Below are 12313 nucleotides of genomic sequence, written 5' to 3'. Positions count from 1 at the left end.
GCAGATACACTTAATACTAAAGATAATGTCTATGTTAAAAATCTAAAATAATCTTTACAACTTACGATTTATTACAATTAAATTTTAAATTTTAGAGTAATGTTAATGCGATAATATACCTATTAAAGATTTGCTCGTCTTCATTTTTCCAAAACATACAACACGACCAATGCATAGGGATGCGAAAGTTCTTTGCTAAATGTCTTTAAAACAGTGAAGGATTTTTAGTGACTGGAAATACATTTTACTTGTTTTTTTGTATACAGCTTAGGAGATGATTTCTTATTTGCCCTTGTTCAAACATAATGGAAGTTGATGGTATACTTTTATTTTCTAGGATTTGTCGAGCCCAGGCAATGGCATACAATCGGCAATCCAAAAAATTAGTTTGTTGTTGAACAGGTAATACTTTAACTAATATATACTTTTTATTGCAATGTAAAATAGAACATATTTGCTTTTTTGTCTCGACAGATATAGAGCCATGGACTTACAATTTACAATTATAGCTTACAATTGTATGTGCTCACACAAAGCCAGTGAAGATTCCCATCATGAAGAACTTGAACAAAAGGAGTAGACTCATGTGTATTAAACGCATTGATTTGACCCTTAATGGGATCCTGTAAACCAACAATAATTTTTAATTAAATTGACATCATTTGCTGGCTAAAATGAATAATTTTGTCATTAAGCATTTGAGATTTTTCAATTTCAAATAGTTCAGCTTTAATTTCAATAGTTCAGCATGAAGGTGTTTGTTGTTTTCAATAGATGTAGTTTCTTTAATTGACTCATGGCTAACTCTAAAGATTTTTCAATTTTCTTCAGTTGAGTAATCAGTAACAATCTCAGAATAACAAGATTCTGACTTTTCCACTTTTACACAAATTTCTTTGGCAGCTTTACATAAATCATATCTAGCACCAACTCGTTCCATCATTTTACTTTTTTGTGTAACTGGGTTGTTAATAAGTTTTGGCAACTTTGTTTCAGACTTGCTCCAAGTTTCTGGTTAAACTATTGGATGAAGAAGAATCCCTGTTTTGGTTGGAAGACTTTCAGACAAGCATTTTTTAACTTTTAACTTTTTTAATTCTTCAAATAAAGTCTATTTTTTGTGAGTCACATAAATACGACAACTGACTAATTTCATTCAATAATTCTCTACATTCTGCCGCAGTGTGGTAAGTAGTTTTAAATGGTTGATTATCATTAATTGGTAATGTTTGCCTAATTTGCTTTGAATCAACTATTGTCTGTGGTGCTGCATTGTCATTGATGACATTTGTGGAATTGTCAACAGAATAAACAGAACCCGGACAATATATAGTATTTGTTAGACTACTTTCTTCTGACAATAAATCCAAAACAAAATAAGGAGAATTCTTTTAAGAATTTGGAGAATTCTCTTAAGAGAATTCTTTTAAGAATATAGGAAAAAAATGCTTGCATGGATAAGCAGAACTAAACCATGATAGACAAGAACAAGTTGGTAAATGTTCATCATCACCTAGATAGCACTGATATATTACCTGACTGTTAGACTCTAATAACCAACATTGTATAATCTATCTGTCACAGCATTAATTCCTGTACACCATGCAATTTGTCAATCATTCGCATGCAATGATTAACCAAAGGGCATGGATGATTACTTAAATATGTTGGTATTTTCTCATGGTATTTTCTGTATGATGAGTTTGCCCTTGTGTTTCCATTAGCATAACTAAAACATAATTACTTTTTACAGTACAGTATATAGAATTCTTGAACCTCCAAAAGGCATAAAGACAGAAAATAATTTTTGAAATCTCACAATAACAATTATATTTAGGAGAATATTACTTATTGTTACCATTGTTTACTGTTACTATTATTATTGAAACTATTTGTAGTATCTATAGAATTGACAATAACTGACTAACCTATCATACTTGTGTGGAAGGAATTCTTCAATGCATATGCTAAGAATAGCAGTAAGGGAAGAATTTTTCCTTTTTTCTAATAAACGGTATTTAAAACTTTGGTTTTGACGCCATTATATTATATTATTATTATATATTATATTATTTATTTTATATAAAATAAATGATATATATATATATATATATATATATATATATATATATATATATATATATATATATATATATATATATATATATATATATATATATATATATATATAACTTATGACAATATATTACATAATATCATAATACTTGATTTGATTTTAAAAGTATTACTTTTAAAATAAAAACTTACTTCAAGTAAGTAAATATTTTTTGAGGATCTCCAATCATTTATATTTTATATTATAAAGCATATTTAAGATCCTCAAAAAACATTTCCTTACTTTTAAAATAAAATCAAATATTATGATATTATGTATATATTATCATAAGTTATACTATAATATATAGATTATACTATCATAGGCTATTTAATAATGAATATTGTCATGTTATAACATGACTTTTGTCAGGAAATAACAGGACTTTGTCATGTTATAACAGGATTTTTGTCATGAATATTGTCAGGTTATAACATTCAGTTATACTTTAACGAGGTATAACCTATGATTTGTTAATTTATACTAATAATATGATTTTTTCTTCTTCTTTTTTTTTTTTTCTTTGTTATTTCACCTCCCCAAGGCCCAGAAGGCCACTACAGATGAGGAGGCTACTTAATTGTGGTTATAACCCTCTCTCAACTCTATAACTCCGAAACACAAACCTTGACGAACAAGGCCGCTGCGCGGAGAAACAAGTTGAGCGCGGTACTACCAGGGACATGGTGGGGATCGAACTCGGAACCTCTCGCTTATGAAGCGAGCTCACTACCACTACACCACTACCGCAAGGATTAAGGATTTAAGGATTTCAAATCATTTATACTTTATATAATTTATTTTATATTTATATCATTTTTAGTATAAGTAAATGATATACATAAAAATATTTAAGTATTTATATAATTATATATATGCATAAATACATAAATATAATATTATTATTATAATATATATATATATATATATATATATATATATATATATATATATATATATATATATATATATATATATATATATATATATATATATGTATATATATGTAGTTAAAATAAACCCTGGCATAATCAACAGTAAGTAAATTAATAGACAATTATTATGTGGTAATTAAGTGGATCACATCTAAATACCTTGTTTTAAATTTAACAGTTGCAGTTCAAAAACATGAAAAAAGAGCATATAATGCAGATGTTGAGAGGTCCATAAAGCGATGGCTAATGCAAGCTCCTGACAGAAATGGTGGTTGTGCAAAACGTGCCTTAAAAGTGTAAGCTAAAAATACTTAATGGTATTTATTTATTCTAAATTTGTTTTGATATTTCATATATTTTTCTTGAAATATGTTTTTATTGTTACAATGTTTTTATTGTATTGGTCAAGCATTACAGTGTATTGGATTTTATAGTTTATACTTATTTTTACAGTTTATTTTATATTTTATCCCTATGTTTACTTCACTTATTTTTATTTATTTTGGTTACAATTTTATACTTATTCTTACGAGTTTGACCTGACATTCATTTTGCGTGACTCGGTTTAAATCATATGTAGATTAAATAATTTTTCTTTTAATTATGCCAATAAGTGTAGAATCAAAATTGTTCTCATCATCATTATTATCATTTGTTTAGTTTTTTTAAAATATTTTTGCATACATAAAATACGATGTGATTGAGTTAATTGTTACAATTAAATTGAATAATGATGTTAGCTTAACAATGTAATCAAGAATGATGAAAACTAATAATGTAAAAAGGTAAAATGAAGATAACACAATATTGTGAGTAAATTGTGTTTTTATTCTATAGAAAAGTTCTAATATATAAATATATTACTACTTTTTAATGTAAGTTTTATGCTTTAATATCTATTTATTATTAGAAATTAGGTGCAAAACTGTTTAAAGGACTTTTAAATCACCTGGCACATCGGCAGGAGAAAAAGATTGCAGTAAAATCAGAGATCGAGTAGTATCAAGCATTGCCACATGAAGACATCAAATAGTAATGATGATCTTCCTTTATGCTTTTGCTTTGTTCCTTTGCAAGTTAAACGTGTTTAATGTATTGAAATCTTTTATTGAAATACAGGATGTTTATAGTTACATTTGTGCAGATCACAATGTGTTTATAGTTTTAAGATAATTGGAATGTGTTTTTATAATTTTTATATTTAGTATTTAATTGAGAGTATTTTTTTGAAAACAACACAATTATCTAATGTTATCATGGAGTCAATGAGTTCTGATTTATTGGATAAACAACGTAAGATATTCTTTATATATTGTATCCCAAGAAATTTCATTGATATAGAAATTGATATAGAATATAAAAGAAAACAACAACAAAAAATTCATCAAGCGTTTAAATATTCAGTTAATGAGTTTTTTGTTGTTGTTTTCTTTTATTTTTTATGCTTTTTTTATTTTTGTATTCCTTATATGTAAAAATATGTATTACTTAATTAATGTAGAATAATTATAAATCTTTTACTTATTTAATCTTATTACTAACTTTTATAGTTTATTTTACAACTACTTTACTTTTAGCTATTTTGGTTACAAATTTGTCAAATGCTTATTTTACGATTTCTTCACTTTTGGCTATTTTTGGGTGACTTGGTTGTAAATGCTAAATCTATCAGCTTGACAGGCAGAAAAATATGGATATCGAAAAATACTAAACGTTAGTTCATGCAAGCACCAAATTGAAATAATGGTAGAAGTTTAACCGTTCGCTAACCTTAAACTTTTCTATGTATTGTATTGCAAGGCAGTTTTATTGAAATAAAAATATTTGGTAATATAAAACTTATTTCTAAAATGACAGTGTATTTATAGTTAAAAATATCCCACATTCCATTTTATATCACCCATGCGACATATTTAGGTAGACAAACCCCTATTCACCTTTTTCTTCCTGACTTGTTTTTTTTTTTAATCTTTAAGTTAAAATCTTGTATTTGTTTCCCAGAGTCTCTGAGTTAAAATCTCGCGTTTATTAAAGTATCGGTTATTTATGAAAATAGCAATATATGTTAAAAACAAAAAAAACGAACCAAAAGTAGCATTAAAAAAGGCAATGGCAAAGCATAGGCTAAACGCCGTTCGTAAGACGGCTTCAATGCCTTAAACGGTGAGCAAGACTTTGATTGGACTATGGTTGTCGGTCGATGGTGGGCCAGTAATGACGCCGGTGGTGGGCCATGCATAGGCCAAGCATGGTGAGTTAGCTGGGAAGAACTTCTTGTTTTTATTACTTAATAATTTTCCAGGATTCTTTAAAATCATGTTCTTTTATTTAACAGCTGTGAACACTTATTATAAAACATCTACCTACCTATGAACACGCTTCTGATCGATTCCCGAAAACATAATATGTGCAAATAACATTACCATTTTATAATATTTATACTATTTATAATTTTTTATTCAATAATAAAAATTTATTTTTCTATTCTAATTTACTTATTTCTTGTCGAACAAAAATTATTATTTATTTTACATTATTAGGCCTATAAAAACTTTAAGAATAAACTTTAATGTTATTATTTTAAGTTATTTCATAAAGCACTAAGCCCTCAGACAGTAAGAGATAAAACTTTTTCTTTGTCAAAGCGCTTAAAATAATGAGACTTCTACTTTCAAGAAGACCTCGTAAAAATGTTTTGCTCCAGGCCTCGCATTTTTTAAGGACAGCTCTGCATAAAATGCTTATGTTATGATATAATAAATAAATGAAAATAGACTTAAGTTTAGTTTGTATTTCAGAGTCAGATGGTCCCAAAGCCATGTTCTTTTTTGTATGTTCTTTTTAAGCGAAGTCTATAAAATGCCCATTGTACGTCCTTTACTGTTTTTCACGCGTCATCGAGTATAGAATAACGTCAATACAAAAATATAAAATTTAATGATTTTGAGGTAATTAATAATTCTTGCAGTTGAGTTCCCTACGCATTAGCTTATGAAACCTCGTAAAAAAAGTGAGGCTTGAAAATTATTAAAAATTTGTTTAGATTGAATTTGTACTTTTTATGGCAAAGTTTAGAGTAAAAAATTGCAACATGTTTTTAAAAATGCGATTTTAGTATTTAAAAAAAAGTGCATTTAAAATATATAAAATTAATTCGTCATTAAAAATCCCACTCAAAAACGCACAATTGCAAAAATACGTGAACAATCAATAGCTACGTGAGTGTTTTAATGGTTTTAATTTCTCTTAATGATATTTTCAACTTTATTTTTATTTATTTATTTCGGCATTAAAAAAAAGAATACAATGCCGTTTTATATAAATAAAATCTACATGACCGCGGCTAAAAAAAGACAGTATTTGCCTTATTACTATGCCCCGACGTTCTTTCATCAGCGTGTACAATCATTAAAATGTAGACATAAAATTACTTTGTACCATATAAAAAATAAATACAAATTTTACAAGTATGTTAAGATCAGTTACTAATCAATAATTAAAAGAAAACCGTAAAAAAATATATAAAAATAAAAATAATAATTACACCTAAAAACTAAAAATAAGTTAATGGGATAGTTTAGGAAAATTTAAATTAAAGTCCAGTTAATAAAATAGTTGTTAAAAAAGAAACAAAAATACTAAAAATTAAAAAAAAAAAAAGAATCTTAAAAAGATTTAATTCATTAACATCGTTAACAAGTTTTTGTTTGAGTATTTGTTTGAATAGAGAAAATGAAGTACAATTTTTCAGTTGGTTACTTAATAAAGTGTTCCATAGTTTAGGACCTCTTATGGCAATGGAAAATTTAGTAACCAAATAGTGCATTTTAGGTTGCTCATAATTGTAATTTGAAAATCTTGTAGGGTACACGTGATTAATTTTAATGAAAAGTGTATTAAATATTATAGGAGTTACTTTATTATGAAGTTTGTACATAAATATAAAAGTTTGATAAAAGTTCAACTGAAAAATATTAAGTATGTGATGATTTTTAAATAGTTCTTTAGAATGTGTAAAACGATTTATTGAGAAGTATTTTTATCTATTATAAGTAATAATATCTAAACGATCGGGTAATAATTTTGCTGCTGTCGATTCATGGAAGGTATCTAAAGCAACAGTGCTATTTTTCTTGTAGTTTCCAGGATGGACAACTTTGTTATTCATTTTCGGTGCTTTTTTATAAAAAAGTTTGACATGAAGATTTTTGTCAATACGAATACATTCAGCAACTTCAGGTATGTGTAGTTTATTTTGAATAATTTCATGGAACATTAAACAATCATCAAATTTGAAAAACAAGTATCCTGTTGGTGAATCAACAACTGTAACAGAATTAAGATCTTTAATATCATCGATTGATAAAAACATCTGAAATTGATCTTCTCGAAAAAAAATTTTAGTTGGTGATTTCCTTGGTATAGACATAACTGAAAGTGAAGTTGTTGCTATGCTAGCCGGGAATATTGTAGAAACAGGCTTCAAATTATACAACAAACGAAATATTTTTGCCGATGCTCCTTTGTGTATTAAAATTTCATCAAAATGTTTTAGATCACTAAATGACAAATCAAGGAATTTCTGTTTACAAATCTAACCCATAACTTTTTCAAATCATCATCTTTTGGAAAACCAAAAACTGGGACTACTTCACTGCCATAATAATTAGAGTTAAAACCAACAACACAGTATTTATTAACCATTATTATACTTATTTAAAAATTATAGCGCAATAAATAATATACTTTGAGAAAGTTTGTTCATTTGATGGAAAGTACGTTGTTTCAACTGGTCTTCTATTTTTTATCGATTTAAGCAGAAATAGAAGGCCGTCTATTTAAGTAGGCCCATGTTTATGTTTTTTTAAATGCTAGGCATAATAATATTTCTTTGACTTTTTAATTACCATCTCAAAACACGTTTATAGTTTTTGTAATTAGTTTCATTATTAAAAGTTTTTTTTTTGAGAAACATTATATAGTCGTTGCTTTTTTTTTGACGACTTTATAATTCAATCAATGGACTTAATGTTTTTTTTCACACATTTTGTAACTGCAGGAAAAGCCATATTGTAAAGTTGTTGTAATTTATCAATAAACTTTGCGTATGCCTTATCTGTGTGTTCAATATCAAGGAGGTTTGGTACCCAATTTAAATCTGATTTAAGAGTATTAAAATTTTTCATGGATTTTTCATTTATATTTCGCGTATTTTTTTTAACTTTTTGAGCATAGATGTTATCACATTTTTGTGAAATAAGAAATACAGGGAAGTGATCTGAAATGTCGCATTTAAATATTTCTATTTTTATTTTGATTTAAATTTATTGGTGACTATTTTATCTATAATTGTTGCGCTTTCCACAAGAATAACTAGATTATACTTGTGGGTTTATTAAATAATGGAATTTCGGATAGCCTTTCTTGATATATGGAATTTCTGAATAGCCTTTCTGATATATGACGTTAAAGAAATTACTTTTATTTGTATTTAAATGACTCATTCAGTTCAGGTCAAGTTTAAAATCACCTACAAAATGAATGCTTTTATTTTTGCTTAATTTATTTTTAATTACGTTTTTAATGTGATTTTGGAATTGTTTTATTGAGCCGGAAAGTTTCTTACCATTTCCTCGTTACTGGATGTTTGTGGTTTAATAAATACATTTTGGGTAATTTTTCTAATGAGTTAATGAGTTGTATAAGAAGGGTAAAACTTCAAACAAAAGTCGAATTCAAGAAAAAATGGTTCATCTTGGCGGTCTTGTTACTTTGACGATATTTTTTCAAGTTTTTGTAAGTAAAGTTTACAGTTTAGAATTTTCTTGCGTAAATAAATAACATCATGTGTAGTAAATGACATGTTTGAAATAAATATTACAAATATAGTATTGTTAAATAAACATATTGTTATTTGAAATAATTACGGTTTATTGTTAAGCTATCCGAAGCAGCTCCGAGCAAGCATGCAAAAGATAACATTGTTGCGGATATAATGTAAACACGACCTTTAATTTTTAGTAAAATATTTTTGGTCTTAAATTTGTAAAGTGCTATATATGTTTATATGATGTCTAAATATCATTTTAGGAATAAAGACAATGACAACGAAGATGAATACGATTACGAAGTAGCTTGAGTTTTACTTTGTTACCGTTTTGTTTTTAATTGAATTTTTTAAGATGTACTTGTTGTATTGTGATTTATAAGTTATTTTTCTGTTGAGTTTGTATTTTCAAATCTGTTGATTTTATGTTGCTATTTTTTTTAATTAATAAAATTATTTAAAAATATAAACGCGTTTCTAATTTAGAAAAGCGAAATGTCATCTTTAAATAAGATGAGTGATTATGGTGGAGGGTACGGCGGTGGGTATGGCGGATATGGTTACGGCAAAAGAGAAACGTAATATTCTAATAAAGTTATATGAAATGATTTTTAATTTGATTGACTTTTTTAGTTACTTGATATTGGTCATTTTTTTTTTTTTTTTTACATAGAATCAAAGACCAAGATAAAAGTAAAGGATACGGAGGTGGATATGGGGGATATGGTTACGGCAAGCGAGAGATGTAGGTTTTATTGTTTAAGTTTATATCATATTAATAATGCAACATTAAACTGTATATCATCTTTGATCTAGAAACGAAGACGAAGATAAAAGTGATGAATATGGGGGTGGATATGGTGGATACGGAGGATATGGTTACGGCAAAAGAGAAACGTATAATTTTAGGAAATTTTCCTTAACTACTCATTTTAATAAGTTATTTGATAGATTTTTTTTTAAATAGAAATAAAGACCAAGATAAAAGTAAAGAATATGGAGGTGGATATGGCGGATACGGTTACGGTAAAAGAGAGATGTAAGTTTTATTTAAGTTTGTATTATATTAATAATCCAGCATTGAATTGCATAATATCTTTAATATAGAAATGAAGACAAAGAAAAAAGTGATGATTACGGGGGTGGATACGGTGGATATGGATATGGTGGATATGGAGGATACGGATACGGCAAAAGAGAAACGTATGGTTATTTAAAACCTTATTTAAAGTAATTGATTTTAGTTAATTTTTAATAACCCAAAGTTATTATTTACTTAGAAATAACGACCAAATAAAAAATGAAGTATACGGAGGTGGATACGGTGGCTATGGTGGATACGGTGGCTATGGTGGATATGGAGGATATGGTTACGGCAAAAGAGAAGTGTATGGTATTTGTAAACCTTTTTTAACTTAATAATTTTAATGAATTTTTTAATAATCTAAAGTTGTTATCTACTTAGAAATAATGATCAATTAAAAAATGAAGGATACGGAGGTGGATACGGCGGGTATGGCGGATACGGTGGATATGGTTATGGCAAATGAGAAATATAAATATCTGTTTTACTATTTTGTATGAACGGTTTACAAAAAAGCAGTTGCAATCTTTATTTAATATATTTTTTAAACAAATCGTTGACTAATTTATTTTTCCCTATATCTTTTCCTAAAATGCGGTAGTGGTGTAATGGTAGAGCGCTCGCTTCATAAGCGAGAGGTTCCGAGTTCAATTCCCACCACGTCCCTGGTAGTACCGCGCTCATCCTATGCATTTAGCGGTCACACCTTTTTTGTCATCTATAAACAAATCTTTCTGGCAAATCTGCCAACCAGGCTTGATGAAAAAAAAAAAATCTCATGCTTAAATTTGTTTTGATGAAATTTTTAATTAATCGATAAATTGTAACCTGGTGTAGAATATTATAAAAGTATCAGGTTTGCTGTTTTCACAGTGTTAAAAAAAAGATAACTGGAAGTTTGCTAAATGTGACATTATTTTTAGTTTAAGTTTTTTTAAGTGGATTTTGTTATTATGTATTCATAGAACTTAAAACCAACTAAGTAAAAAATAAATGCAAATATACTACAAGACTTGAGCCATCCACTAGTAATATAAAAGATAAAAAAGAAATCAAATATTTTTTTGACTTTGAAAACTTGTTTTTTAATGAAGTTAATTAATTTATTTTGGGATAAAAATTGAAAGTTAAATATCTACAATGGAGAATGGTACTAACACAAATCTTTTTTTCCATTTGAAGATGTTTTAATTTTTCTATCGTTGCAAAGTAACATTTATAACATCACCCAGCTATTACCGTTGCCACTCGCAGTTTTTTGTAGGGCTTTATTTTAACTATTTGCAACCACACCATGCACATATAATTTTGTCATGTACATATAATAAAGCATAGACTCCACAAATTTATCTATTTTCTTTTTGTAGAATACATAAAGTTTCATTCAAAAACAACATTTGATTATTAATGATCATCAAGTTCATGATAGTTTAACTTTATACACGTTATACAGAAGATTGGTTTCTAAACACTTTATACATGTTATACAGAAGATTGGTTTCTAAACACTTTATACATGTTATACAGAAGATTGGTTTCTAAACACTAACAGAAAAAACGTTTATTGGCATAATTTTTAAACTTGATGACTATCATTTTACATTACATTCAGTAAATTTGTAATGACTACGAAGTCATTACAAATTTACTGATAACCTTACTTTTCTGTTTAAAATATAGAATTGGCTTTTATAAATTTTAGTCGGATAACAATTTATATTCAAAATAAATCCAGGGTCAGCATCTATTCAAACTGGATCCAGGGTTAACATCAATTCAAATTAGATCCAGGGTCAACATCGATTTAAAATGGATCCAGGGTCAACAAAGTGATTGGATTAGTTGTATTAATCAACTATTCCTCTCTAGAAGTTCAACATTTTTTGCCTTCATTGACTCAACATAAGCAAATCTATATCCTATATCCTAAATAAGGTTTTGTTCAAAACATTTTGTTTTTCATTAGTATTTTCAGTATTATTTATAATATAAATTTGATAATTTAAATTTTGTAAATCAATAGTTTAACTAAATTTCTTATTTAAAATAGTTTACCCTATCCGACAATTGTCTTAATTTACTAAAATTTGTTTTAGTTTTCACGTGCTTTGTGTAAGTATTATAACAAATGACTTTTTTCTGTTTTAATACTAACAGATTTTTGTTTTTCAACGCAATAACTTTCTTAAATGGTTTTCACGGATCAAATTAAGAGTTGCAGTATTAATAGAACAGTGCTCAAAATAGAATGTTGTTGAGAATTATTTTTTTATGGTTTTTATGGTGCCTCCAAGAAATCCTAACGATCTTATCACAGAAACACCGCATTTAATTACGAGGTTCGCGTCTTC

The 12313-nt window shown here is 27.3% G+C and overlaps 1 protein-coding gene across 2 annotated transcripts; it reads left to right on the top strand.

Moving 5' to 3' along the window:
- Positions 1 to 8645: 8645 nt before the first annotated feature.
- On the top strand, positions 8646 to 10515 carry LOC105843763 (uncharacterized). Of its 2 annotated transcripts, none has more exons than XM_065817280.1 (10): positions 8646 to 8847; positions 8993 to 9048; positions 9142 to 9181; positions 9365 to 9456; positions 9552 to 9623; positions 9695 to 9775; positions 9846 to 9917; positions 9986 to 10081; positions 10159 to 10266; positions 10344 to 10515. In XM_065817280.1, the coding sequence occupies exons 1-10, from the start codon at positions 8797 to 8799 to the stop codon at positions 10426 to 10428; spliced, it is 753 nt and encodes a 250-aa protein (XP_065673352.1). In that variant the 5' UTR covers positions 8646 to 8796; the 3' UTR covers positions 10429 to 10515. The 2 variants fall into 2 exon arrangements, with proteins under 2 accessions (XP_065673352.1, XP_065673353.1); XM_065817281.1 differs by having other exon boundaries at positions 10159 to 10271.
- The last annotated feature ends 1798 nt before the right edge of the window (positions 10516 to 12313 follow it).

Source organism: Hydra vulgaris, chromosome 14 (assembly GCF_038396675.1).
Source record: "Hydra vulgaris chromosome 14, alternate assembly HydraT2T_AEP".
Taxonomy (NCBI): domain Eukaryota; kingdom Metazoa; phylum Cnidaria; class Hydrozoa; order Anthoathecata; family Hydridae; genus Hydra; species Hydra vulgaris.
Note: the sequence above shows the minus strand (reverse complement) of the source record. Positions and strands in the feature narration are given on the sequence as shown.

Bases quoted from the DNA above. Each gene is read 5' to 3' on its own strand.
- LOC105843763 (XM_065817280.1), top strand. From the start codon at position 8,797: ATGGTTCATCTTGGCGGTCTTGTTACTTTGACGATATTTTTTCAAGTT. The intron at 9,049-9,141 runs GTAAACACGACC...ATATCATTTTAG, and splicing joins AACATTGTTGCGGATATAAT to GAATAAAGACAATGACAACG. The intron at 9,624-9,694 runs GTAGGTTTTATT...TCTTTGATCTAG, and splicing joins GGTTACGGCAAGCGAGAGAT to AAACGAAGACGAAGATAAAA.